General features: G+C 52.8%; 2 protein-coding genes across 13 annotated transcripts; one reads left to right on the top strand and one right to left on the bottom strand.

Moving 5' to 3' along the window:
• The first annotated feature begins 13,849 nt into the window (after window positions 1–13,849).
• Window positions 13,850–18,033, top strand: Slc25a39 (solute carrier family 25 member 39). Of its 6 annotated transcripts, none has more exons than XM_075990546.1 (11): window positions 13,850–13,950; window positions 15,063–15,162; window positions 15,293–15,352; window positions 15,466–15,510; window positions 15,721–15,854; window positions 16,220–16,287; window positions 16,406–16,704; window positions 16,965–17,074; window positions 17,295–17,376; window positions 17,453–17,533; window positions 17,641–17,919. In XM_075990546.1, the coding sequence occupies exons 2-11, from the start codon at window positions 15,078–15,080 to the stop codon at window positions 17,754–17,756; spliced, it is 1,080 nt and encodes a 359-aa protein (XP_075846661.1). In that variant the 5' UTR covers window positions 13,850–13,950; window positions 15,063–15,077; the 3' UTR covers window positions 17,757–17,919. The 6 variants fall into 6 exon arrangements, with proteins under 6 accessions (XP_075846661.1, XP_075846663.1, XP_075846658.1 ...); XM_075990548.1 differs by lacking the exon at window positions 13,850–13,950 and adding an exon at window positions 14,194–14,325 and having other exon boundaries at window positions 15,745–15,854; window positions 17,641–18,033; XM_075990543.1 differs by lacking the exon at window positions 13,850–13,950 and adding an exon at window positions 14,194–14,325.
• Window positions 18,034–18,910: 877 nt separating this feature from the next.
• On the bottom strand, window positions 18,911–27,205 carry Rundc3a (RUN domain containing 3A). Of its 7 annotated transcripts, none has more exons than XM_075990538.1 (11): window positions 26,860–27,199; window positions 23,837–23,952; window positions 23,337–23,485; window positions 23,109–23,194; window positions 22,306–22,395; window positions 22,126–22,206; window positions 21,809–21,974; window positions 21,545–21,702; window positions 20,694–20,831; window positions 20,495–20,601; window positions 18,911–19,473 (listed from the first exon to the last, which is right to left on the bottom strand). In XM_075990538.1, exons 1-11 carry the CDS (start codon window positions 26,964–26,966, stop codon window positions 19,331–19,333), a joined length of 1,341 nt encoding a protein of 446 aa, XP_075846653.1. In that variant the 5' UTR covers window positions 26,967–27,199; the 3' UTR covers window positions 18,911–19,330. The 7 variants fall into 7 exon arrangements, with proteins under 7 accessions (XP_075846653.1, XP_075846651.1, XP_075846652.1 ...); XM_075990536.1 differs by having other exon boundaries at window positions 19,184–19,473; window positions 23,337–23,473; window positions 26,860–27,068; XM_075990537.1 differs by having other exon boundaries at window positions 19,184–19,473; window positions 23,337–23,470; window positions 26,860–27,068.
• Window positions 27,206–27,981: the final 776 nt, after the last annotated feature.

Below are 27,981 nucleotides of genomic sequence, written 5' to 3'. Positions count from 1 at the left end.
AATAAAAAAAATAAAAACCAAAAAAAAAAAAAAGACTCAGAGCTTTCTGTAAAGCCTGGAGGTGAGCTCAGGTCACCTGCTAGAGCTCTCCCCTGCCTGATGTCCCCTCTTTGCCTCTCACCTGCTAGGTGACTTGGGCTTATCTGAAGGCTCACAAGGTGTTCAGGAGGTCTGGCCATGCAAACAAGCCAAGTAGTAATTTCTCAATAGACTGTCACCTTCCTTCTCCACCACATCTTTGGTTGCAAGAATTTTCATAAGCAAATTGTTTAAGCCAGTGGGATTCGTTTTCTGGATAAATGCTACAAACTTCGTAATATAAAATCTGATTCCACTAAAGTCAGGGGGGAAAAAGCTCAAAGTCTGACCAAACAAACCATAGGAACTCCGTTCCTCTTGATGCAGTCTCCAGAGTCAACACTAAGGACATTGTGACTCTTCTCTAGAATGTGGTCACCACTAAGTCAATGACCTGGGTGTTGGTGGAGGCTCCTCCCTGTGTCACGAGTCCTGTGGGTATATGGAACACTTTCTTTTTTTTTTTTCAAATATTTATTTATTATGTATACAATATTCTGTCTGTATGTGTGCCTGCAGGCAGAAGATTGCACCAGATCTCATTACAGATGGTTGTGAGCCACCATGTGGTTGCTGGGAATTGAACTCAGGACCTTTGGAAGAGTAGGCAATGCTCTTAACCACTGAGCCATCTCTCCAGCCCCCTGGAACACTTTCCCTACCCTGGTCTTTCCTCTGAGTGCAGTGAACACTGAGGGAAGCTGGGCGCCCAGGTAGTGTCTCATTTGCTGTGGACTCCAGGCCGGGAGCCCTGCTGTGGTCAAGCAGGTGGCCAGCATGGACCATGGAAATGAGAGCAGCCTGAACTGTGGATACTGAAGTCTTCCTGACTGTGGGGCTGGGACTGAGATGAGCTGGAAGGAGGCAGAGAGAGATGAGACTCAGGGCTGTGCTGTGGACTGTACAACACCACATCCCGGAGTCCTCTGGAAGGCTGGAAAACATGAGTTCCACATCTCCGGTGAATGAGGTGCCCAGGTTTGGACCCAGCTAGGAGGTGGTGTCAGACCCTGGGCACAAATGCACAGATCCCAGAACTTTGGTTCACGTCAGTGAGCTCCACTAGACACTGACTGGCTGCCCCTCCATTTGCTGCCCCGGTCCCCACTACCCCTCCAGGGCTGCTGTTCCTCACTCTCTGAGGAGAGAGCTAGGAGGTTTGTGTGACAGTCTTCTTACGGAGACATGAACAAACATTTGCTCGCCAATGACAATGAGTCAACAATATAACCAAGTTACAATAATACCACCAAAGTCCAAACAGGAGAACCGAAGAGTTTATCGGGGTTTCTTACAGGCGCAGGAATGGCTACAGGCAATTGTCACACTGAACGCCTGCCCCAGCATGGATAACTCATGAAAGTTTGAACACAGGAGTTCTGACCACAACTTACAGCCAGATTTACACACAGAACTGTCTTCTTTCCTCAGAAGCCCTTGCTGCTCACACAGTTTTGGGGAAGGAGGTGCCTTGTGAATCTGATGTTTCAGGGATTTCCTGAGACACATGAGTTGTTTCCTTCCTGAATCTTTTCTTTTTTTTTTTTTCTTGTTTCTCAAAATGGGGTTTCTCGCCGGGCGTTGGTGGCACATGCCTTTAATCCCAGCACTCGGGAGGCAGAGGCAGGCGGATCTCTGTGAGTTCGAGACCAGCCTGGTCTACAAGAGCTAGTTCCAGGACAGGCTCCAAAACCACAGAGAAACCCTGTCTCGAAAAAAAAAAAAGGGGGGGTTTCTCTATGTAGTGCTGGGTGTCCCAGAACTCACTCTGCACAGCAGGCTGGCCGCTGATTCAGAAATCAGAGATCCGCCTGCCTCTGCTTCCCAAGTACTGGAATTAAAGGTGTGCGCCACCACCACCCGGCTCCTTGCTGAGTCTTAAGGAGCCTTCCTCCAGGATGGACTGTTTTGACTCAGAGCAAATGTCTACCCCTTCCACTACTTACACTCTTTCTGCTCCGTTTGCTGTAACATTCTCTGAATTCTGAGGGGTGATGCGGGTTTCACCTGGGGCGAAGCACTGGGCCACTGTGCTGCAGTAACAACAGATCCTTGTTATTTTGTCCATTTGGTTGCCAGCATTTCCCAGCACTGACGACAAAACCCAAGACCTTGCACTTGCTAGGCAAGCGCTGTGCTGCTGAGGAAATCCCCAGCCCCTGAGTAACAGTCCCTTGTTTTCAAAGAATTCATCAGTGGTTACAAGGCTCTGGGGTACACTTCATACAAAAAAAAAAAAGGTTCCCAGAGGCCAATGAGTTGGTGCAGGGGGTAAATGTCCTTACTATTAAGCCTGATGACCTGCGTTTCATCCCCAGGACCTACATAGTAGAAGGAAAACTAACAGTGGAAAGTTTTTCTCTGATACACACACACACACCACGTAATTTTAAAAATTAAAAAAAAAAGTTTTCCTCTGATTGAGGTTGGCAGCAATAATAATCTACAGGCATTCAGCACAAATGTGTGGAAGACAGTTTGCCAGGCACACCACATCCATTTAACAAAAGAGGAGCAGCTCTTTTCCCACTGGGCCTCCCACAGGGTTTTGTCCTGACTAACACCACCAGACACGAATTTCTTCCCGTGGGGCCAGCCTTAAATCCAATCAGGAATGCTGCTGGTTGCAGCCAAAACACTTAGCGCCTCTATTACACCTGTAGCTACACCTGTTGTGTGATGTTTGTACTGTGTAAAAATGTATTGCTGTGGCAGGCAGTGGTGGTACACCCTTTAACCCCCGCACTTGGGAGGTTAGGCAGGTGGATCTCTCTGAGTTCGAGGCCAGCCTGGTTTACAGAGCAAGTTCCAGGACAACTAAGGCTACACAGAGAAATCCTGTCTCAAAAAAACAAAAAGAAAACAACAACAAAAAAAATTATCACTTGTATGAATGTTTCTATTAAAAGAGTAACCTTGGGGGGGCTGGAGAGATGGCTCAGAGGTTAAGAGCATTGCCTGCTCTTCCAAAGGTCCTGAGTTCAATTCCCAGCAACCACATGGTGGATCACAACCATCTGTAATGAGATCTGGTGCCCTCTTCTGGCCTTCAGGCATACAAAGAGACAGAATATTATATACATAATAAATGAATAAATATTTAAAAAAAAAAAATAAAAAAAAAAATAAAAAAGAGTAACCTTGGGTTCAGTGCTGTGGTTGGGAGAAACTACCTTCAGAACCTATGGACGTCTCCCTTGGGCCCTCCTCATCCTGGGGTACTGCTGTTGCTACATGGCCACTCCAATGATGTCAGCAAGGCCAGCTTGCCAAATTAGTCTGGCTCAGGGCCAAAGCCCTCACTATAACCTGTCACGCCTGCTGCTGGAGCCGGTTCCCTTTTTCAGACAGGCTCCCAGCCAACACTGAAGCCCTTGCCTTTCATTTAGCCGTACCAGCCTGCTGAAGGGGCCCAAGCCTGGGTTCAAAATCTCTAATCGCCGCCCTTCTCCAGGGTACTGTGCCCACCAAGGATTTTCCACCCACCAGGACAGGCTTAATATCTTTAGTGAGCTGCTGATTAGGTTTTAAAGTTGCCTCCTGGGTGCTAGGATTAAAGGTTTTTATCAGCCAGTGTTAAAAAATTCTCCTGTAACCATGGAGCCATCAGGACACCAAGCACCTCCTCTCTCGTGTCTACTTCTCCTAATAACACTGGCCTTCCTTTACCAGCCCCCAGGGCCTGATATTTCTGGGAACTTCAGCAGGTCATAAGCAAATGTCCCAAATGACTCCTATGAGCTAGTCTGTCAAGAACTGATTTTGCTCAGAGTATGTAGATTTTGTCTCAAGGAGGAGAAACAGTTCTCCATTCTCGATGCACTCAGATAAAGCCCGTCTGTGTGTGCTAGTTTTATGTCAACTTCACACAAGCTAAAGTCATCTGAGAGGGGGGAAGCTCAGCTGAGAAAATGCCTCAATAATCAGGCTGTAGGGAAGCCTTTCTATCATCTCTCTCAACCTATTTTTCTTTCTTTCTTTCTTTCTTCTTTCTTTCTTTCTTTCTTTCCTTCTTTCTTTTTTTCTTCCCTTTTTCTCTGATTTTTGAGAAAGGGTTTCTTTGTGTAGTCCTGGCTGTGTTGGGATTCATTAGACCAGGCTGACCTAGAATTTACAGAGATCCACCTGCTTCTGTCTCCCAGAGTGCTGGGATTAAAGGTGTGTGTCACCACTGCCTGGCTTGTAGGGAATTTTCTAAATTGGTGATTGATGGAGGAGGCCCAAACATAATTTGGCCATGGTGTTTTGTCTGAGCAGTAAAATTCCTAACTAGGAAATTCCATGCCCTACAGCCTCATAAGCCAGGCTGCCGCCAACTCTTTCGTTGCTTGTTTCACTCTTCCAATTCAAGCAGTTGAGAGACAGAACACTCTGGGCTCCCACTGTCTCTTGCATCAGTCCCAGGCTGGGACAGGGTCTTGCTCTCTGTGTATTGTGCATTGGACAAGACCTTACATCACCTTTTCCCTTCTCTCTCTCCTTCTCGTCATCTGATTCTTCCCACCAGTTCCAACTTTTCGGATCCCAGTGAAGGGTCTTTAACATCTATCTAAGAAGTGTTCTCTTCACCTTTAGTCCCTAGCTTTAAGTTTGCCAATGCCGGGCCTAAGTAAGACATCCCCTCCAAGGCTCAGTGAGCATCACAGAAAGAGCAGGAAACAGTCAGGAGTTGGGGAGGCATGCAGCAAAACCGTGTCCTGTGGACATGACATAGCCATTACACTCAGGAACTCACGTCAGTCACGGTTACCCTCACAAGACTGAACAAGACCTGGCCTATCACCGCTTCATCCTGCATGGGGGAAGAGCTCATAGGAGGAAGAGGTCCTATTCCTCACTGAGGAACTATGGCAATTAATGGGAACTTGGGGGGATGGTGTTAAAGAACACACAATAAACGAGGGCCAGCAAGAAGGCTCGGCAGGTAAAGATGCTTACTATCAAACCTGACTCACACGTGGGAAGAGAGGAACAACACACAGTGGGAGGGATCTAAGTCATCCTCCGACCTCTATTCAATGGCATGAATGCACACACACATATAAAAATAAATATAAACCTTAAGTACATACCAGTAAAAAGCCTACTTGTAGCTTGTTTGTCTCTTCATTACCATTTAATATAATATTGCTTTGGGAAGACTTAGGACACTTGTTTTACTGTTTGTTTCCTGTTTGTTCCACGCATCTTTGTTCCCATTCCTCTGACTTCTTTTAGGATCTTTGAATTTTTTTTCCTCTTCGGAATTCTATTTAAATTTGTCTGCTGAAGCTGGATGTGATGACATCTGCCTTTAATCTTAAACTCGGGAGACAGAGGTAGACAGATCTCTAAGTTTGAAGCCAGCCTAGTCTACATAGTGAGGTCCAGGACAACCAGGGTGACATACATAGATCCTGTCTAAAATGATAATAATAATAGTAATGACAATATAATAATAAATGAGCCGGGCGATGGTGGCGCACGCCTTTAATCCCAGCACTCGGGAGGCAGAGGCAGGCGGATCTCTGTGAGTTCGAGACCAGCCTGGTCTACAGAGCTAGTTCCAGGACAGGCTCCAAAACCACAGAGAAACCCTGTCTCGAAAAACCAAAAAAAAAAATATTAAATGATAAAAACATTAAAAAAGCCAGGCGATGGTGGCGCACGCCTTTAATCCCAGCACTCGGGAGGCAGAGGCAGGCGGATCTCTGTGAGTTCGAGACCAGCCTGGTCTACAGAGCTAGTTCCAGGACAGGCTCCAAAGCCACAGAGAAACCCTGTCTCGAAAAACAAAAACAAAAAACAAAAAAAAAAAAAACAAAAAAAAACATTAAAAAATAGTTTGCCAACGCCTCAGTATCTCCATCATCACCTTTTACTTTATTTTACATAGAAGAGGCTGATGCAGAAGCTAGCGACGGCATGGCCTCCTCCTGTGGTAACTTCTCCCTTGTGGGGAGACATCTGGGCCTCGGCCGGAATGTCTCACATCCATAGCAGGTGCCACACCACTGCCACCACAGCCAGTTTACCATCACCTCCTGGATGTGCTAATTTTAGGGACTGTACTACACTCCTTACTCTGTCAGCTGTTTGGGGGACATCCCTGTACTCATGAGCCTTAGCTCAGCGTTGGCTGCATGTCCCATCGTCCACCACAGTGGGCATGTGGCCACCACTACAAGGAGGTACGGTACGCCATCCCAGAGCACAGGGGGAGAGGGGACCTCGTCGGGATTTCCCCTGGGGATGCTTCAGTACCCATTGCAGGGGCTATGCGACCGCTCTTCTCAGACTCATCTTTGGTCCTGTCAACACCGTCCAGGCGTCATTTGTATTGTGGGACGCTATTCCTGGAGAGACATAAAGAAAGATCTCCTCCCCCGGGAGAGGGAACTCGTGACAAGTTACGCTAGCACCACCAAGGCACATGTTGGTGAACCGAGGAGTTGGTTGGAGTTGCTCACAGGGGCCTGGGTGACTCAGCTGCATCTGAAGCCTGCCCCAGCATGGTGATGACTCACAGAGCTGAAACCCTTAGCCTCTCTGGATGGCCAAAGGTAGCTGGGCTGGTCAGAATCTCTCCTTCCCTCTGCTCTGCCCTCCCCTCCTCTCCTGCCCTCCACTGCTTATACAATTTTGGTTGGGGGGACTTGAGATTTTTGGTAAATTTCAGGGACTTCCTGAGGCTTAAGTAGCCTTACTTTCGATCTTCCCTTCCTGAGTCTTAGGAGCCTCCAGAAGGTTTCAACTCAGGGAAAATCGCTGCACAACATCACTTAACTGCCAGGAACTCAGTTTCCTCCTTGACTCGCCAAGAACCCTCCTCTTTGGAATGGGCACACAGCAACCTTGGCACACCCTGCCCACAGTCATGTGAAGTCCAAATGGGGTAATGGAGGTGAAGATAGCTTGTAAAATGGCACATTCAAAGCAGAGACTTTTTTAGGACATCAAAGGGTTCCTGTGACTAATTTTATGATCTGTCTGCAGCCTGGGAAGCCACCCTTCCCAGATCTCAGTAGCCTCATCAGGAGCCCAGAAAGGAGCAGAGGAGCGAAGGCTACAGGGATGGAGGGATGAGACCAGCAGCTGCCCACACAGGGCACTTTTCTGGGTCACAAAGCACCTTTCTGCTAGTTCTGGCTTGGCTTTGAGGTTTGTTTTGATATGTATCTTTTGGGACAGGGACCGTGGGTATGGGTCCATTCTTTCTTGACTAAAGGTCAGAGAGTTTGAACTTCTGGTCCTTCAAGGTTACTGTCAACAGTTGAGGCGTGGCTAATATCCAGAAGTAGATCTGAGCCAGGTGGTGGTACATGCTTTTTTTTTTAGTAATTTTTTTTAGAAATATTTATTTATTTATTATGTATACAATATTCTGTCTGTGTGTATGTCTGCAGGCCAGAAGAGGGCACCAGATGTCATTACAGATGGTTGTGAGCCACCATGTGGTTGCTGGGAATTGAACTCAGGACCTTTGGAAGAGCAGGCATCTCTCCAGCCCCTGGTACATGCTTTTAATCCCAGCACTCGGGAGGCAGAGAGACAAGTTGATCTCTGTGAGTTCGATGCCAGCCTGGGCTACAGAGTGAGTTCCAGGACAGGCTCCAAAGTTACTGGGAAACTTCTATTGTGAAAAACCAAATAAATGAAAGAAAGAAAAAAGAAAGACAGACAGAAAGAAAGAAATTAAAAAAAAAAAGAAGTAGAGGGGCTGGGGAGATGGCTCAGCAGTTAAGAGCACTGACTCTTCTTCCAGAGGTCCTGAGTTCAATTCCCAGCAACCACATGGTGGCTCACAACCATCTACAATGAGATCTGGTGCCCTCTTCAGGGGTACAGATACACATGTAGGCAGAGTATTGTATTCATAATAAATAAATAAATAAATAAATATTTTTTTTAAAAAAAAAGAAGTAGATCTGTTTCTACCTCAAGCAAAGGTCAAGACTCCATTCCACCCTGATTTAGATCAGAGTTCTGCTCTCTCAAGGCTGTTGTCAACAGTTCCGACAACACTAATATCCAGCCCCAGTATTTTAGGTATTAAGAAGTAGATCTGTTTCTCCCTCTGACAAAAGACTAAGAATCCAACTAGGCTCCTACTCTCTTAGAAAGATAACACCCACAACATCTGGAACTCCAGTCCCAGGAGACCTGACACCCTCTTCTGACCTCTGTGGGCAATGCACACCTGCGGTGCAAAGGCGAAACACCCATATACATAAATAAAATGAATATTTTAATTATAATAAGAATGTTTGCTAATCATTAAATTTTCCAGGAAGAAAATCACTATGGATTCTAAGAAAATCGTGGTTTATCTTTCTCCTTTATATTACAGTTTAAACTTTACCCCATCTCTTAAGTGCTAGGTGTAGGAAGACCAGAGAACTTAAGAACGCCCAGAACTTTCAAAGTAGCTGAGGCTGGCCTTGAACTCCCGAACTTCCTCTTCCTCCCAGCCTGAGTTCTGGGACAGAACTCACTTACTGCCCTGCCTAGAACTTCACTGCTGGACATTAAAGGAGAGCTGGGGAGCAGGTATTATCAGAAACAGGCTTTGGAGACTGGGGTGGGGCAGGCCTCACTCTGTTTGCTGCACACAGTTCCCACTGCCTCTGGGAAGCTTGAGGCTGGTTTAGCACAGTGCTGACGTCCTGTGGAGATTTTATCACACTTTTAGCAGTTCTTTTCCCAAGGGCATTCTGCTGTCACAAACAAGGCCTGTGAATAAGGCTGGGGAAGGAGTGGGTGGGAAGGTGGAAATTACCCATGGGCAGCAAAGAAACAGGAACGGTAACTGTACCTACCACAAAGATTTGTGTTGAGGAGTCAAGGAGGGCTTAGGGAAAGGCTGTGTTGAAAACCACAGAGAGTAATAGCAGGGCATAGGCCTTAACCATTGAGCCATCTCTCCCACACTGAAAACATTAAAGAATTTGGGACACTAGGAAATTGTATCGGTAGTGAAAAACATTTGTTGCTTTTGCAAAGGACCTGAAATCGATTCCCAGCACCCACACAGCGGCCCACAGTGGTCTCTAACTCTGTTCCCAGGAGAATCAGAAGCCCTCCTCTGGCTTTTGTAGTCTGGTGCATACATATCCATGCAGACAAAATAAGCTTAAAAAAAGGGGGGGGGGACCAGGTGGTGGTTGTTGTGCTTTCCTGTCACTTTAAGGGACAAGCCACGCCCACTCCCATCACCTATGACCTGCCTGCTGCCATCTTGGGCCCTTCCTTTTCTGCTTCCTTGACGTGCGTGCTTTTTATTATAAGGAAGACCTGGGAATGTTATGGTTTTGGTCCCTTTAAGAGACAGGCCACACCCATTCCTCTCTCCATCCGCTGAGGCAGGCTGATCTTCAGCTTCCGGCCTGAGCTCACCCTCTCTTTTCCATCTTCCTCTTGGAGAGGCAGCTTCACTTCTGCCTGTCTCCCCACTTCTCTGCTTCCCTTCTCTGTCTCTTTCTCCTCTTCTCTCTCTCTCTCCCCCCCCTCTCTGTCCCCCCCTTCACCCTTCCTCCTCCATAACCCCCTGAATAAACATTCAACCTCACCCTGCATGTCGTGTCTATCCATGTTTCTGTCTTCTGCCCACCCGCCATGTGTCTTCCTGCCTGGGACCAGCCATTGCTCAGGGACCAGCAACCGTCTCTGCCTGGGGCCCACTGCCTGCTGCCACATGGGCCACCACTGCTCTGGGACCAGCAGCCGTCTCTGCCTGGGACTGGCTGCTCCCAGGGCCTGCTGTCTGCAGCCACATGGCCCGCCACCACCGCTCGGGCCGCCGCTCTGGGACCGGCAGCCATTTCTGCCTGGGACTGGCCGCTCCCAGGGCCCGCTGCCTGCCACCACATGGCCCGCCGCCACCATTTGGGACCTACAGCATTTCTGCTGCCTACTGCCGCGGGGATCTTGCAGCATTTTAAAAAAAGAACAACAGTGGTGGCTCAGGCCTTTAATCCCAGCACTCAGGAGGCAGAGGCAGGCTGATCTCTGTGAGTTCGAGGCCAGCCTGGTCTACAAGAGCTAGTTCCAAGACAGGCTCCAAAGCTACAGAGAAACCCTGTCTCAAAAAAAAAAAAAAGATGTGAGCATAGGGGCTGGGGTGCCGGCCCCACTGATAAATTATTTACTTTGCATGCATAGGTACCCAGAGCCCGCTACAAAGCTGAGTATTATGACATGCCTTTATAGGGCCACTGGCTGGTTAGCCTAGACTACTTTAGCAAGCTCCGGATCAGTTAAATACCCCATCTCAAAAAAAGAGTAGACAGTACTTGAGGAATGATATCCCTGTTTGGCGCTGGTCTCCACTCATACACATCTGCACATACATACATCATACACGGAAAATGGGATGAAGCTGTCAGCTAAGTCTGGTAATTGTGAACGAGTTTCTCACGCGTGTGATTGTTTGTTTAAATTTCATTTTATATCAGACTGTTTACAGGACATTTCCAAACTTTCATGTTTTGATGATCCAAAGTGGCACTAACTTCATAGATTTCAAAAATGTCCCCTAGGGGGCAGTGGCAGTCCTTCTACGAGCAAGCGTCCAGAGTAGCCTGCTGTTCAGCTTTCTGGTTTTGATGCTGTGGAGCATTCCACTTCTGAACCGGTTCCCAGCTCAGGCATCTGACCTTTGAGATTGTTTTACATTAGGCTACAGACCTCTGGTCGCCTTTTATGTGCGAAGTTGATCATTGGACGGCAGGCACTTAGCAATTCTCTGTCATAGTTTAGAGCTGTTGCAAACAAGGCTTCAATGAGGAAAACCAACTGTCTATCGCTTTTTGGTTTTTTTTCCTTATGAAGTCGATTGGCTAGAAGGACTTCTTGGGAGTGTCCTGGCGGGTCAGGGTTTAGGTCGTGAGACTATAGACAGCTATTATACGTCCCTAAACAGCTTCACACAATAGACACAAATCCTCTCTAGCAGCCGGAGCTCCAGAAGCCAGAACGGAGGCTGGGTGTGGAAGGGCTTCAGGCCACACTCAGGGTCTTTCAAGTAAAGTGCTGGGATTCAGACACATTACTGCTACTCAAGCCACCAAGTAGGAGAGGAGAAAGCCAGGGAGGCTGCTGCCAACAGGGCTAAGCTAGATAGTCACATTTTTTGCTTATTTATTTAATAGTGCTGAGGACTGAACCCAGGGCCTTGCGAGTGCTAAGTCCATATGCTAACACTGAGTTGTAGTCTTAAATTCAACTTAAATTAAAAAAAAAAAAACATTCTTTGGGGGTGGGCATGGTGGTGTACACCTATAATTCAAGCATTCAGGAGGCAGAGGCAGGTGGATCTCTGAAAGTTCAAGACCAGCTTGGCCTACATAGTGGCTTTTAGGTTAGCCTGGTCTACATAATAAGTTTCATCCTCTCTCAAAATCAAAATAGATAAAATATTCTGGCAGTCATGGGACATGCCTTTAATCCCAGCACTCGGGAGGCAGAAGCAGGCAAATCTCTGTGAGTTCAAGGCCAGCCTGATCTTACAAAGCGTGTTCCAAGATAGCCAGGACCACACAGAGAAAGTCTGTCTTGAAAAACCAAACCATGAGGAATGGCGGGAGAAGACTGGGAGAGGAGGATGGTGGGGGGCGGTCTGTGGCTGGGATGTAAAATAAATAGGTGAATTAAAAAAAAAGAAGAAAAACAAACTAAAACAAAACCAATGAAATAAACAAACAGGTGGTCAAGTCTGCCATTCTCTGCGTCATAGGACATCACCACAAGGCTGGCCCACTTTTCTCCAATTCTCTACGGCTCTTCCTCCCCTCCCCTCCCTTCCATTCCACTGGTCACCTGTTACATGTAGCCCTCCCTGGACCTGGAATTTGGATTTTTCCTTGGAGGATGGGGCAGAATGCAGTGGCTGGACAGAAGCTCTGGCACTTTGCCTCTGGAAGGTTCCACTAGACAAAGAGGTGACAAGGAGGTGCTGGTGGAGTCTGGACACTGGAGTCCGAGTACTGCCTCCACCCGTCAATGTCTCCATAGGCCTTGGGGATGCAGTCTGGAGGGGTCTCCGCGCATGTGCCAGGGCTCCTGGCTAGGCAGGACTTGACATGGTTTCTCGGTCCTCTCAGTGCGCAGGGGTTGTTTGGTGGTCACGCGCTGCCGCCAGGGCCCCACTAGACACAGAGTGGCCCACTCAGTCAGACACAGAGTAGCCACTGCCTCCTCAGGCGTCCAGGCTTGCGGTTCTAGCCAGCGTGTCTGACGAGGGCTTTGCTGTTTCTCAGCTGTGTAAAGGTTCTTGTCCCAGTATGTCAGCCTTATGGGAGCGACTCCGATGTCTGCTCACCCACGCAAGACCTCTCCAGGCTGCAGACGGCCTCGGACATTACAGGCCAGTAACTTGAGGTATGTGGGCGGTGCTGCTGGGGCAGAGTGACCTCCAGGACAGCTGGTTCTTTTGAATGACTTCAGGGGACTCTTTTTCCGTCTGTAAACTCAGCAGCATGGGGTAGGGAAAGTATTAACTAAACTGGTCAACGGTTGCTCAGGCCTGTAATCCCCAGCATCAGCAAGGCAGGAGGTTCAGTTCAAGGTCATCCTAGCCTAAACACGGGGTTTGAGGTTAGCCTGAACTCCGTGAGACCCTGTTTCAAAACCAAGAGAAAACAAAACCAAACCTCCAAATCATAAATGAGAGAGAGAGAGATATATTATTATTATTTTCTCCTCTATAATACAGGAAAATAATCTCTGCTCTGAAACTCGATAAATCATTAACTTTGAGGTAGAAAGAACCTTAGCGGGGAGAGGCTGGGTTCCCAACTAAACCGACTGTTTGTGAAATGACTTTTGTGTCACTTTGAAACCAGGGTTAGGGTGAAAAGAGACTGCGAAGGACAGGGAACGGTCTACTGTACTGCCCAGGGTACCCTCGACCCTTACCCTGTGACTCCTCCCGCCTCAGCCTCTCCACCAACCGATTACCGGGGCCTTTTGATCATTGGCTGCTTTCCTAACCACCCGCTTGCTCTCACTCCGCCCCCAAAGCTGGAGGTTCCGAGCGGCGGAGCAGCCGCAAGGGTTTTCTCAGGGAAAAGTTATGGTTGGCCCCTTGGAATCCACGTGCTAGCCGGGCTGGCTGGGCGGCTCCAGCGCCATGCGCGACCAGTCGGGACCCGAGGGGCGGAGAAGGTAGTGACGTCGAAGCCGCGGCCCATTCTTCTTAAAGGTGCAGGCTCACACCGCGTGGTCGCGTTTGTTAGAACGAGCGCCTCGCCGGTGTCAAAAGTCTTAAAGGAGAGGCGGGCGATGCGGGTGCTGAGCTGGTGCGGAAACAGCGCTGATGCCAGCCCACCCAGCACCTGGGAAGGCAGAAGCTCAAGTTTTAACTTTGAGTGTTTTATAGTCCGAAAAATGGAGGCGCCTATGTCAACAATAACCCACTACAAAAAGTTTTGGTCGAGGCCATTCTGGCCCACACTGACCAGCCAAGGTTACATAAATCATCTCAAAAAAAAAGTTTTGACTTTTAAAGGCCGTTAAGAGTTTGAGACCAGTCGCGAAACAATGTTTTTCTTTCCTGTCCCATGCTCTTATGGGGTGGGGTGTCCCCGGAGCGCTCGAAGCGGTCCTGTAAAACTGCCCAGGCCCCACGCCTGGCCCAGGCCGTAGCTCAACTAACAGATTGCCCTGCCCCATATAAAGCATTCCGGGGTTGCAACCTCGTTTCATCATCCAGAAATGAAAAGGATGGTAATTCCTGTCATAAATTGTCCACTCCCGCTACGAGGCTCAGAGGACGAATGTTCGCCGTTGCTGCTCCACGCTCTGATGACCTTGAACCGACCCTCGAGGCCCCTGCCTTAGAGAGGGCGCGGAGCAGCAGTACCCACGCGGTCGGCAAAGTCCCAGCGATCGCAGGTCCGGACTCCCCCGGCAGCGCTCCTGCGGGGTGCGGGCGGGATAGAGTTAGCGCAGCCAGGTGCACGCGCCCTGCAGTCAGCGACCTTGACCTGCGGGCTGCGGGGAGCGCGGGGCAGAGGGGACCCGCCCACGGGGCCGCGGCGCAAGGGCGGGACTCGGGTGGGAGGGGGCGGGCCCCGCTGCACTCCGTGCGCGCGGCCAGTCGGCCCGCGGGGCGGAGCTTAGCGCCGCTGGGGGCGGGGCCAGCTCCGCCGCTCTCCTAGGCGGCCGCTGTGCGGAGCGGGCACGCGCGGACCCTGCACCGGCCGCGGAGCCGCTATGGGCCCGCCAGGCCCCTGGCGCGGCGCGGCGCAAGCACCGGCTCAGAGCCAGGTGGGCGGGCCGGAACTGGAGTGGGTTCTTCGAGGGTCCCCGGGAACCCCGGTCGAGGCTCGGGAAGCGGTGAGCCTCGGCAGGCGCCCCTTGCCTGGGCCTGGGCATGGAGTGCGGCCGAATCTCGGAGAGCGGGTTTGTTACCGGGTCTCTGCTTCCGTCTCGGTTGAGCCCGCGGCTTATATTTAAGGGGAAGAGGAGACAGAGGGTGGCCTCCCTCCGGGCCTCCCGGCCTGGCCGGTCTAGCCTGGGCCGGCAGTGTGGGGGAGGGCCAGCAATCTCGAGAGGCAATATGGACCTTCGTCTCTATCACCAGATTTGTTTACACGTTTCTCTTGATGCCCAGCTCCACCTCTCCTCGTCCAGAGCGCTCATGTGGCCTCCCCGATAGATGTTGGGTGGAAAGGCAAGGCCCAAGTGTTTCGATCTTTTGGCCTCTGAAGTCCGGAGGTGCATATAGTAAGCATGTGGCTGAGAAAATGGCCAGGGCCAACGGCTGTTGTAGCTTCTTTCCAAACTAGTGACGTAACCTTGAAGGTCACCGCACGTCTTGAGCCTTAGTTTCCCCTTTGACAAAGTGAAGACGTTTACAGTTTTCCAAGGTTATAAAGGCAAGCTCTGGAAGAGCCCCCGAGTGCGTTGTGGTGAAGTCCCCGTGTGCCTTCCCTCGTGCTTGTCTCTCCCCAGGCCGTTCTTGTCAGGAGGTAAACGCCATTTGACCACGGTTTGTTTTTCAGGATTGAACCTCCAAGATGGATGATCAGGATCCTGGGGGCATTAGCCCCCTTCAGCAAATGGTGGCCTCAGGAGCTGGGGCTGTGGTCACCTCCCTCTTCAGTAAGCCCTAGGGAGATGGGGCGCGGGCAGCTGGGGGTTGATGTGGGGTAGTGGTTGGAAGCAGTTTGGGTCCTGATGAAGAGGGTGAGTGGGGTACCTGAGGAGCCTTCAGACCTTCTTCCTTCCCCAGTGACACCCCTGGATGTGGTGAAGGTCCGCCTTCAGTCTCAGAGGCCCTCAGTAGCCAGTGGTGAGTACCTGAACCTGGAGCCAGACAGAGGGTGGACAAAAATAAGGATCTTCCTGAGATGGGATACCCGTGTGGGGGACATTCCTGATCACCTTGGATGACTTGTATTTCAGAATTGACACCTCCTTCCAGATTCTGGAGTCTCTCTTACACCAAATGTGAGTGCCCCAAGTCACAGGAGCCTGGAAGGGCCCAGGGAAGATGTGTCCCAGTGTCCCTTGGGTGCCCTTGGTCATAGACTAGTACCTAGTACTAGTACTTCCGGGTCACATTAGCCAGCTTTCGGTCCTATACAGGACTCTCCACCAGCTCTGCCACCCAGCTAGGTTCCAGGCCCTGCTGCCCTAATGCCCGCCCCCTTTCTCCAGCACCCTCTACTCTACAATCCCCAGGGAAGTGTCTCCTCTACTGCAATGGTGTCCTGGAGCCCCTGTACCTGTGCCCCAACGGCCCTCGCTGTGCCAGCTGGTTTCAGGATCCGACCCGATTCACTGGCACCTTGGTAAGGAGCTACCGTGTACCTGAGGTGTGGCTGACCGGTTGGTGTAGGAAGGGCTTGCCTGGGATTCTCCCTGAAGGACTTCTGGTCCTCATGCTGAGAATCAAAACCATGACCTTAATATGCTAATGCGTGCTAGTCCAGCACTCTGGTACTAAGGTTTTAGTGGGTGAGTAGGAGCCCCCCTAGAATCATATGGGGAGTTGCATCTGTGGAAGCCTGAGGGGCAAACTAGCTCTTATCAGTACTCAGGACTATGGGCAGAGGCTGAGGGCATTGGGCCAGGCCTGAGCCAATCCATCACAAGTGTGTGATGGATCTTGCTCGTGTCCATCTTCTTTCCTCTGGGCCCACGCTGGCTTGATCAGGATGCCTTTGTGAAGATCGTGAGGCATGAGGGCACTAGGACCCTGTGGAGCGGCCTCCCAGCCACCCTGTGAGTACCCCAGTGTGGGGTGTTTCCTTCCCTTGAATCCTCTTGGCAGGGTGAGGGAGGGAATGCTTGAAAGGACTGGGAGCCCTCAGGTGACTTTTCTGCCTCTTCATGCTCCCAGGGTGATGACTGTGCCAGCTACTGCCGTCTACTTCACTGCCTACGACCAACTCAAGGCTTTCCTATGTGGTCAGTCCTTGACCTCTGACCTCTACGCACCCATGGTTGCTGGTGCCCTCGCTCGCATGGGCACTGTGACAGTGATCAGCCCCTTGGAGCTTGTGCGGACCAAGCTACAGGCTCAGCACGTGTCATACCGGGAACTGGCTACCTGTGTTCAAGCTTCGGTGGCCCAGGGGGGCTGGCGCTCACTGTGGCTGGGCTGGGGTCCCACAGCCCTTCGAGATGTGCCCTTCTCAGGTAGGCACCTGGGTTCAGGGTATAGGGTAAAAGAGCCCTTGGATAATGTTCAAGGGCTCTCCAGCCAAGTTCCTCCGTTGTTACTAATGGCCATGAACTTGTCACTTCTCCGAGCCTTGGGGTCCTTATTTGTGATAAGGACTTGACAGGGAGGGGTTTTGCTGAGGTAAAGGGCAGGCAAGCCTGCCCCTGGGGTGGGAGGTGAGAAGTCTGGAGCCCACCATGGCCCCCACCTGTAATGAGTGTGTCTACTTCCCAAGCTCTGTACTGGTTCAACTACGAGCTGGTGAAGAGCTGGCTGAACGGGCTAAGACCAAAGGACCAGACATCCGTGGGCGTCAGCTTTGTGGCTGGTGGCATCTCAGGAATGGTGAGCTGACTGGGTTGGGGGTGAGGCTACCAGGGGTGTTCTGCAGGACCCTGAGTGAGAGTTAGTAGGGATGCCCAGAAAGTCCCCACATAGCAGTGCCTGCCAGGGAGCCTGCTCACTTTCCTCAGCCATCTTTGAGATGCCTTAGTCCCTCCGGGAGCTATGGAAGGGCCGGAACGGTGCCTGGGTGCCGAGCCGAGCCCTCTTGCCATCCCACCAGGTAGCTGCCACCCTTACTCTACCCTTTGATGTGGTGAAGACCCAGCGGCAGATCGCACTGGGAGCAGTGGAGGCCATGAGAGGTGAGCGGGGCTAGTCAAGGCGGAGGGCAGGCAGGGCCCAAACTGGGTACTACTGACCTGGGCCTTGAATCTGCAGTGAAGCCCCCAAGAGTTGATTCCACCTGGCTCCTGCTTCGAAGAATCCGAGCTGAATCAGGCACCAGGGGACTCTTTGCAGGTGGGTGCCTGTCTGTGCACGTGTTTGTGTTCTATGAACATCCATGTTCTTATGTGTGAATGGGAAGGGACCTGGACCCCTAACCAAGGTCTGACCTCCCATCACAGGTTTCCTCCCAAGGATCATCAAGGCTGCTCCCTCCTGTGCCATCATGATCAGCACGTACGAGTTTGGCAAAAGCTTCTTCCAGAGGCTCAACCAGGAACAGCCTCTGGGCCACTGAAAGGCGAGGAACAACCAGCTCTTCCATGGGTGGGGACAGGAGACTAAGCCAAGTGCCTTCCCCCCAACCCAGTCATCTAGTACCCCACATTTCCACTCCTGCTGTTCCCCTTCCCGTAGTCAGCATTTGTCCACCTCCAAGTTGAAGACCAAATCTGACAGCTGCCCCTTTCATTGTATCTTCTTGATGTTTGTTGTAGCTTGGCCCTGGGTAACCAGGCTCTCCGGGCCAGGCAGCCTAGTTTATCCCCTGTCTAAAGAAGATGACCTTCTGTGCACTGCTGTGGCTGAGGTGTCTTGGGGTATGTGTGTGCGTTTGGGGGTCCCCAGTCAGTTGCCCACGCTTGTTATTCCAGTACTTGGAAAGCTGAGGCAGGAGGTTGCCTCAAGTGCCAGGTCAACCAGGACTGCATAGCAAGATTCTGTCTCAAAAAAAAAAAAAAAAAAGCTCGGCATTGGTGGTGTACACCTTTAATCCCAGCACTCGAAAGGCAGAGGCAGGTAGATCTCTGAGTTCGAGGCCAGCCTGGTCTACAAGAGCTAGTTCAGGACAGGTTCCAAAACTACAGAGAAACCCTGTCTCGAAAAACCTGGCATGATGGTACGGTACGCACCTTTAATCCCAGCACTAGAGAGTTGAAGGTAGGTGGATCCGAGTCTATATAGTGAGTCCTTGGCCAGGCAGAGACCCTGTCTTAAAAGCTTCCCACCTTACGGGGTATCCAGTCAGATAGAATGAGGCTAGAAGGTTGCTGAAGTGGTGGTGAGGCCTTTCTATGCTAGGTCACTGTGTTGGGGTGAAAGCAAGAGGCGATCTCCCTAAGTACATGCCAGGGTGGTATCACTGGGGCAGATTTGCCTACTTGCCAGCTCTGGCATAATGGATGGACTGCAACTTTGGGCCACAATGGAGTTGCACCTGTGGCAAGCAAGTGCCCCACTGAGGCACACCCTCAGAGGGCTCTGCAGGGCTTGGGAAAGTATGAGAGGAGGTCAGACCCAGAGTGTACTGCAGATCTACAGAAGCCCTGGGTTACGGCTCCACGTGCTCCTACACACTGGTCTGACACCATTGCCTTAAGAGACCTTGTTAAAAGAAGAACAAGAGAGACCCTGTTAATGGAGCTCTACCCCACTCCCCAGAGATGAGCCACCTCAGTCCTCTGGTTTTTATTTGCTATTCTCGCCCCACATAGGTACCAAGGAAGGGTGACTTCAGAGGGTACACAGGGACAGACCAGAGGCAGGGCAGCAGGAATGCCAGGGCTGGGCCACCTGCTCCTGAGGCAGGTGTAGAAGATGAGCAAAGGGAGCCAGGAAGGCTTCAGGACCACCAGCCTCCCCAGGGGCCTGGCTACCTGTGCCCCGGGTGCTCCTCCCTCCTGGCCCCACCACTTCCCAGTGCAGCTCCTGCCTCTTTGGCCCGAAGCAGAAGCGAGAAAGAGGTTTGGTTGTCTTTCCCTAGAGACCCTCAGCTAGGTGGGCAGCATTCTTGAAGGGTTGCCTGGGTTGGGGTCATGGTGGCAGTTGTCTGTGGTCCCTGGCAGGTGGGGCTGGCATTGCCCATGCTGCTCCTCAGCTCGGGCTGAGTGCCGGGCTGCCCTCGGGGCTGTCGCTCACCAGACATTCGTTGGATTTGAAGCTCGCCAGGGACTTGCAGCTGGGAATGGAGGCCAGGGAGCCGCAGAGGCCCAGCATGGAGGGCGTGGGGTCCTTCCCTGGGGAGAGAGGGCGGGTGAGGCTGGGCCAACCAGGCTGTGTGTATGTGGGACAGGAGACTTCATGGATGAGCAGTGAAAGGACAATCCTCGGGTCACCCCAGGAGACTTGTGGCCTCTTCTGCCACTTTTAATTAAACCCTGATCGAGCATGCCTTGCACGGGCGTGGGACACTGTGTTGTAATCATCAGTGATGTCTCTGTCTCCCCCTGAGGTTCAGCCTCTTTGTCCATTTATTAAGCACACAGTGAGCATTTGCTCTGTTTCACACTCTGGGAATACAGAGAATGGACAAGACATGATCCCTGCCCTCACGGAGCTCACAGTCTGATTGGGGAGACACACACACACACACACACAGTCACAAAAAGTGTGGTGGGTTACATGTCCAAAGCCTGCCATGTCTCAAAATCCAGTTATCTAATACAGTGTAGTTATATATCTATATATTTAAAAAAAGAAGAAGAAAAAAGAAAGTCCAGGCATGGGGAAAGCTAGGAAGGGAGAAACCAAGGTGGAGCCAGGGGTGAGGTCAACACAAAATGCATGCGTTGAAGTCCTGGGCCTTCACTCGGAGGGAGTCACTAATTTGGTTCTGAGCTTCCTGGCAGCCAAAGAGAAGGGGAAACAGGTCAGGTAAGCAGTTCACAGTGTGCCTGTGGTAAGAGAAGGCTAGGGTGAGGAGTCCCTGGAGTGTGCGCTGTGAGGGTGTCTTACTAAAATGTCCTTGAGGCCTCTGCATATACGGACACTAGAGAGTCCTTTTACCAATGTCCCTATTTTAGAGATGGGGATCTGGGTCAGTGAGGTGAGGCTGACCAAGCTCACAGGTAAAGGGGGTGCAGCTTCAGCTTGCACTTGGTTCTCTCAGAAACCCCAAACCAGGCTCCTCATTGGTGCTGTGAGCACAGGAAGGGCTGAGAGAAGGGGTTCAGCCATGGCCTCACTGCGGACCCCCAGCAAGTTTCTGAAGTATACTGAGTGCTGCGGTGTGTGTGTGGGGATGGGGGTTGCGCTCACCGATGGGGCCCCAGGGTTCCTCATCCCGCTTGCCCTCTCCCATGCGCTGGGAGTCTGAGCTCAGGCTGGCCTCTGCAGACAGCGGCTCGGTGCTCATGAAGCTGTGTCTATAGCAGAACAGAAAAGCATGCGGGCCCATAGCTCCAAGCCCTGTTTCCTGGGAGTGGGGTTTGGGGGCGGCAATTGGGTTGGGGCTTACCTCCGATAGAGCTTGGAGTTGCTGGCACCCTCAGGCCTATTGAGTGTGCTCAGGGAGGGCCACTGGTTGACCAGAGGTGTAGTGAACTCCTTGGAACCCTGGGCCAGGGGGGCATGGTCACCGGGGATCAGACCTGTCCTGGGAGGGGGAGGGGGATCAGGCCTGGCTGGGAGGGGGAAGCAAGACTCAGCAAAGTTGGGGGCAGAGCTTAGGAAGGAATCCTGAGTAGCAAAGCTGAGGCTAAGTGCTGCTCAGGCATGGTGGCACACATCTGGAGTTCCAGCGCTAGGAGGTGGAGGCAGAAGGAGCACTGGTCTCAGGCCTGCTACTTAATGGGGCTGTTTCTAAGAGGCCAGGAAGGCAGTGTTGGAAGAGTAGGAGCTAGCCTGGGGGCAGAAGGGGCTGGGATTAGTGTGTTTATGTAGGGAGTTGGAGTGAAGGAGGGTTTAGGAGTCAGTTGGGATGAGGAAAGTGGAGAGGGTGGGTACTCTTGAAGGAGTGGGATTTGTGTTAGCTAGCTGGGATTTGTTTAGTAGAATGGTCTAGGTTGTGGGATCCCTGGGCGCTGCAGACCAGAGGCCTAAACAGTGGGGGAGGTACAATAAGGCTGAAAGCCAGGTCCTCTGAGTAATGCGGTCCCTGCGCCAGAGCCTGGTGTCTCTAGCTGGAGGGTGATGGAGGCTGCGAGATCTTAATGTTGGGGTAATGTGTGGCCACCACAGGATCTTCGGGGAGAGGTGACGGGATGGGTGGGCTGATGCAAATTGAATGTTGGTGTCAGGAAAGTGATGCCATCCTTGGAGTCATTTTGGGGGTCACAGAGATCAGGGCAGGACAGGAGGTGGGCTCACAGCTGCTCCTGCAGCTCCAGGATCACGCCTTCCAGTTCCCGCTTCTCACGCTGATTCTGAGCTGCGGCTTCCTCCAGCTGCAGCTGCAGCCGCCGGTTCTCCGCCTCCAGGTCCTTCAGCTGCGACTCGCGCAGACGCACCAGCTCCTCCAGGTATCCCTGTGGGGAACCAGCTCAGCCCGGACTTCTAAAGGGGTCCCAGCTGGGGTTCCAGCCTGGACACTGACCACACCACGCCCAGCTCCCGCCCCTCGCCCTACTCAACCTTCTGTGCATAGACAATGCGAAACTTCTGTTCCATCTTGTGCCACTTGCTGTACCAACTGTCCTCGTCGGTGACCAGAGGCAGGTAGGGGTGCTCAGGAGAGTTGTCCTCACTGGTGCTGCTCTCCGCGCTGTGCCGCTCCTCCTCATCCGTCAGGTAGTCGTAGCTTAGGAGCGGGAGCAGTGGGTGGGGCCAGCTCCACCCCGCCTCGCCCCACTAGTACCCCAACTCCGCCCCTTGGGCAGTGACCCCAGGATGACGCTCGGCGACCTTCCGGTGCCCATCTCCTCACCCACAGCCATAACGGGGCTGCTCACCTCTGGGTGAACTTTAAGTAGGGCGTGTAATCGATGACCACCGGTGTCTTCCCGTCCAGAACTTCGCCCTTTAGACAGAAGCTGGGGCAGAAGAGCCACAGGGGTGGGGAGGAGGGAATGAGGGGCGTTGGACAGTTGTGGGGGAGAAAGTCCCCTTCGCTACCGCCATGCCCACCTCACCTGAAGTCGATGGCGCTGAGCCCAATCAGCATCCCCGTAAGGACAGTGGCTTCTTCCCGCAGCATGATGGCTCCGGAGTCATAGAACCGTCTGCATGGAGAGGAAACCAGAGACTCCCAAGCGGCCCCGTGCCCAGGACTTCTCTGGAGGAAGAAGACTACTTCTGGCTCACCAGCGGTGGTCATTGTTTCCCCTCACTGGAGGTTGCACCTGACCCCACCCCCACACCTATTATATGAATGCGTCCTGACAAGAGACACTCTTCTGTTCTCTGAGCTAAGCAGCCTCTGTCAAGCACTGGGTCACCCCAATACTTCAAATCAGGGAGCATGTCTTAGTCGTTAGTGTTCGTCATACAAACAGTAGATCCTCAACAACTCTGAAATATGCAGACTGGGGATAGATAGAACATAGTAAAAATAAAAATGAGGTTGGAGGACCCCCCCCCCCCAACCTCAATAGTTTCCCACCCCACAATGGCACGTTCTGCCTTGTGATCTATGACCCTCCGGACCCGCCTTCTTGGCAAACCCCCAGGCCAGGCACTGAAGCTCCACACATTGAAACTCTGTTCTTGGAAGAATAGTGTGACTGCCTTTGTTTGCAGAGCTGGCAGGGCTGCATGTTGTAGGTCATGGCACAAAGCCAAGTAAAATGGTATGTGACTGAGGTTTCTGCAGTCCCTACCAAGACCTCTGGGAGAGGCCAAACTGGTGCATGCTGGAACTTGTAGTCCAGATATTGAAGGTTGCTGTGGGGACCTAGGACTTAGGCAATGAATGTGCATGTTCAAGAGGTCTGACCTGGTGGTTCGGTTGTCCCGAAGAGCTGTGGTGATGTATTCTGACATACGCTTCTCCATCAGAGCCACCCGGATCCATGCCCGGCCCTAGAAAACATGGTTACCTTTAGTTATCCCAGAGGGAACAATGTATCCAACATCAGGTCTGGTCTCTTTTCCCAGTGCTGTAGGCAAGGGGTAAGAACAGGGCCCTATGTCTAAAGCAGGGGTCAGGCGTGCAGCCCCTCACCTTGGCTCGAGCTGTGCTGATGTTCTCCATGTTCTCGATACTGCTCACACAGTTGTTGGGCACCTTGCTGCAGGCCAGTCGGATGTAGTCCCAGAAGCCCCGTTGCCCATCTGAGCTGAACCAGCTCACTGGACCTGCTGGGGCACAAGCTGAGCCAGGGCAGGGAGGGGACTCAGGACCAGGGAGTTTGGAAAGGGTTCATGTCATAAAGCCCTCACATGTATAAGCATGAGCCGCCACGCATACATGTACAGCCTCCCCCACTGTAAGCAGCAGGCTTGCTGGCAGAGAGAACTCCATGCTCCATGGCAGTGATGGAGCTGTGGGCAGATGACCCTCTCCCCAGTCTCCTGGGACTGTGCTTTTGTTTCTATGTATAGCCCAGAATCAGGCCCCGGACCAGGGATGGGGTTTAGGAACCCAGAGAGGGTATCAATCAGAGCAGGGTGGTGGCTAGAGCCACAGGCTGCAGTTGGCAGGGGTGGGTGATGACGGCCTACCTTTAAACCGGTGACTGAGGATCTGCTCCAAAATGGCTGCGAAATTAACAAACTCCTCAGATGAATCATCGATGGGTTCTGCTGTGTATTTCTCCAGCAAGGTTTTCACAGAGAACCTGTGGGGGGAGGGGAGCAGGAGGAGGGTCAGACAGGGTGGTAGAGGGCAGGGGTCGGAGAGGAGGGAATAGGCAGAGAAGGGGTCACGAAGGGCATGGATTGATGTGGGGCCGATGAACCCAGAGTGACCCCAGGAGATTCCCAACCAGCTGGGATAAGACGGCGACAGGTGCAGGGAAGAGGACAGGAAGGACACTGATTGGCAAAGTGGGTGCAGAAGAGACAGCCAGAGAAAGGGAGCTTCAGGGATTAGGTATGAGGGAGGATGAAGCCATATGTAGAAAAACGAGACAGCAAGAGCTCAGGGAGCGTCCCCAGACCCTTTGTCCCCATCACCCTCCAGAGTGGCATTTTCTGTACGTGTGGATTGAGGGTCAGCCAGGAGTCAGAAGTCAGTTTACACCCATACCCCCAGACAGTCTTCAGCATTGTTGGAACAAGCTCCCATCCCTCTGGGGCTGGGGGTCACCTGTGCCAGAGCACATGAGCTGTGCACGTGGAACACAGGCATGTCTGCACGGCCAGGTGGATACTCAGCTCCGGGACATCCCTCCTCCCCCTTCTCAGCTAGCCCTCCCACACACCAGCTGCCCAGAGCTAGGTAGTGTAGAGCTAGGGGCGTGGGGGAGAACACAGGGTACGGGTCTGACATACATCAGGTGGGAGGGAGCTCTGGCAGTAGGTCCCTGGAAGGGATGTGGGGGCCCAGACCCTGGTTTCTCAGGGAGAAGGCCAAAGAAGGCAAGTGAGGCCAAGGGGTTGGAGTCAAGCCGCCCCACCACTTTCCCCAGCCTTGCTCAAGCCTCCTGCATCCTCCACCATCTTCCCTCTGTAGTCTCCTCTCGCCATCTCTGTGGTGAGTGGGACAAGGAGAGGACATGCAGAAGGTGAGAGTTATGGATTTCTGGGCACAGGCCAGGTGAGGAGTCAAGACCGGCCCCGCCAGGAGGCCATTATCTGGGCCTTATTATGTGCGCCATCAATTTGTGGTCATCTGGGTCAGACTTCAGTAGAGGCCTGGGGCTTGGTCAGCATGGCAGCCATCTGCCATCTGTCCTTGAGGGAGTGGAAAGCTGGTCAGGGCCTCTAGGAACCCCATGGTGTGGGCCTGGTTAGAAGGAGCATAGCAGCTGAGGGTTACCATGGAGACAGGGAGGCCAGGGCCCAGGGGAGCCTTACAACCTGCTATAGGGAGCTGCTGGAGGAGACCCACGTGACAGTGAGGAGGCAGCAGGGGTCCCTGGGGCTTTGGAGAATTTGTTATGTCCCTAACCCTTGTTCCCCACTCTGAGCTTCCCCCAAGTCACCCGAACCTCTGTCTCTCCATCTTAGGCCAAGTGGCTCCCTCCCAATCACCCCACCACCACCAAACACTCAGAGCCCAAACACTCAGCTATTCTGGCAGGCAAGAAAAATATGCACCTAGATGGCCAAGAGCCAGCAGGGACAAGAAGAGTGTCATTGAGATAACTGTTTCTGCATGCCAGCAACTGGCACAACATGACCCATTCTGTGGTACAGCTTTTACATCTAAGATGTAAAAATCTAAGATCTAAAATAAAGCACCAAAAGGCTCAGAGTGGTTAGGAAACCTCCACAAGGTTGCACAGCTAAGGACTGAAGCAAAAACTTGATCCTAGGCCCATGTGGATCCAAGGGCAGAAATCTCCTGACACCACCCTGACAGGATTTGGGGAAGGAGGGCAGAGACAGTGTCTGTGCTCTGGGCTAGGTCACCGATATACTCCTTCCATCCACACAGCCCAGCCACCATCAATCACACAGGGCCGGTGCGCGCAGGACTTTCTAGACACTGGGAAGGGGAGGTTCTGAGACAGAGGCAACATGGCTGGGCCGGTGCCCTGGTACCCAAAGGAGCTCTGGGTGCTGGGAGACGGGGCATCGGGTGGGCAGAGAAGTTATGCTGAGGTTTATGTGCAGGCCGGTGGAACTGGCACGGAAGGACAATCAACCTTGCACCCAGGAGCAATATAATCCAAGCATTTGGTGGCCATGGCGGGCGTGGAGGCTGCAGGTGGTCAAGGCAGCTGGCATGGAGATCCCAGAGGAAGAGGCAAGGACAGGTGGGGGCTTGGGAGAGAGCCTGCACAGCTGGCAGCTTTCTGGCCTCAGAGCAGGGCAAGGAGGGTGAGTCACTGCAGGGCTGAAGTGGGAAGGGTTACTTCCTTGTGTCCAAGAAAGCTGAGAATTTCCCAGCCCTGCAACAGCCCCACCCTCCGAGATTTGGGGATCTGGGCTCCCAGTCTCCACTCGCAATCAGGGGCCCAGGTTTCTGCAGCGAGGCCCTGGATGCTTCCTACAGCAAGGTAGTGCCTCGACCTTCACTGATGGATTCAGGGGCTTTGCTGTGCGCCCAGTTGAACCTGCCACAGGCTGCAACTGCTCAGAAACACCATCCTTGCTTCATGAAGGGTTGAGCTTAGAAAAGTCTCTTCGGAAAGCTCCACCCCAAGAGGCCAAGATGACAGGGGTGGCAATAGGGGACTTGGAGGACATCCACCCCCAACTCCATTGAGTCCCCTCTGCCCACCCTGCCCCCACTGCCAGGAAGAGAGCCAGCCATCCTCCCCCTCCTCCTCTCACACACAATGTCACTTCCTGGTTCTCACAGGAAGCTGCAGTGCCAATTAAACTCTCTTCATCCCCCCAAAATCACAGGCCGGGCATAGGCCTGTCTTAGTCAAGAGGAATAAGGGCCGGCATTCCAGTCCGCCTCCAGGCTCCGGGCCTGGGAAGGATAGCGAGCGCGTTCCTTCTAAGTCTGGCTGGCCTGCCTTTTTCAGCGGTTGTAGAGCATCCCCGTAGGCATGTTCAACCCTTAGATTTCTCAGCCCTCCCCAAACCCTCTCTCTAACCACCTCACCCGGACCGCCAGCGGCGCCCACCTGCACACGGTGATCAGGTTCCTGCGCTCCACGATCACGTTGCGGGAAGATGCTTTCTTGGAGGGCAGCCCCAGAGCCATGGTGGTCTGGACAAAGCTCGCTTCCATTCAGATGTGAGGCCACTGCTGCCGCCACCCGCTGCCCCCCACCCCACCCGGAGCCCCGGCCCCCTCGCAGGATCACGGCTGGGCCCTCTGCCCCCCGGGGCCCTTCGGCCTCTTCACTGCCATCCCTCGGCCTCGACTCCCAGTGCCCGGCCCCTTCGCTCCCTCCCCCGGCAGCGACTCCGAAGCAAAACAAGGCCAGGGAGGGAGCTCTCCGAGGTGCTGAGCCGGGGCTCGTCACCCCCTCCCCCAGTCGCCTGCTCACCCCTCCAGTCGGTGACGTCAGGGCCTCAGGGCCCCGCCCCCCAGCAGCCCGGGACCAATCCGCAAAGGGCGCAGGATTTGCGGGGGAGGGGATGGACTGAGGTCCCTGAAGGAGCGGAGGGGGTCCCCCGGAGAGACAGTGATTGTGTAGGAAAGGACCCTATTCTCCAATCCCCACACTCAAGGCTGGGGATCCTCGCCTGGCGTCTCAGTTTTGACGTTTTTTCCCCCTTGTTTCTAACCTGCAATCTGTGGTGTCTATTTCTGATCTCCCATCGTAGCCTGAAGAATGGAGACCCTCACCGCCTGCACCCTTTTCCACCCTGCCTCCCACCCAGTCAGCCCAGGCATCTGCCAGACCTGGGCCACTTTCAGAGACTGTAGGGGGCCTTAAGGTGGTAACCCAGATACTAAAGCGTGGTGGGGGTGTTGTGTTCGTTTGCGGTAGCCAGCAAGCCAGTGTCTCCGTGGGTGGAGGATGGGAACCCAGGGAAACCATCTGAGTCCAGAACCTGGAACCACCCAGGACAGGGATTTGGGGTTACTGGCAGTTAGGTGGCCTGGACTCCACGGTGGTTCTCGGTAGCAGCCACCTCAACGACCAGTAGATTTAAGGGTTAACCCTTTGGCTGCCTCCGTTGCTGCAGCCCTCAGGCGGCCCGGTCAAAAATGGTTAGCTTTTAAATTGGGCCGGACTGAAGGTCTCTGGTTTCTCTGCTACGGTTGTCTTCCATGCTGTTCTTCATAATCCTGA

This window comes from Microtus pennsylvanicus, chromosome 11 (genome assembly GCF_037038515.1).
Source record: "Microtus pennsylvanicus isolate mMicPen1 chromosome 11, mMicPen1.hap1, whole genome shotgun sequence".
Classification (NCBI taxonomy): Eukaryota; Metazoa; Chordata; class Mammalia; order Rodentia; family Cricetidae; genus Microtus; species Microtus pennsylvanicus.
Note: the sequence above shows the minus strand (reverse complement) of the source record. Positions and strands in the feature narration are given on the sequence as shown.

What these genes read in the sequence shown, in the direction of transcription:
- Rundc3a (XM_075990538.1), bottom strand. Translation starts at nt 26,966, where the DNA reads ATGGAAGCGAGCTTTGTCCAGACCACCATGGCTCTGGGGCTGCCCTCC. An exon ending in AACCTGATCACCGTGTGCAG is followed by an intron (nt 23,953 to 26,859) that starts GTGGGCGCCGCT and finishes CTCCCCCCACAG; the next exon opens with GTTCTCTGTGAAAACCTTGC. An exon ending in GGAACCCTGGGGCCCCATCG is followed by an intron (nt 19,474 to 20,494) that starts GTGAGCGCAACC and finishes CTCTCTCCCCAG; the next exon opens with GGAAGGACCCCACGCCCTCC.
- Slc25a39 (XM_075990546.1), top strand. Translation starts at nt 15,078, where the DNA reads ATGGATGATCAGGATCCTGGGGGCATTAGCCCCCTTCAGCAAATGGTG. An exon ending in GAGTCTCTCTTACACCAAAT is followed by an intron (nt 15,511 to 15,720) that starts GTGAGTGCCCCA and finishes CCCTTTCTCCAG; the next exon opens with CACCCTCTACTCTACAATCC. An exon ending in AGCGGCCTCCCAGCCACCCT is followed by an intron (nt 16,288 to 16,405) that starts GTGAGTACCCCA and finishes TCATGCTCCCAG; the next exon opens with GGTGATGACTGTGCCAGCTA.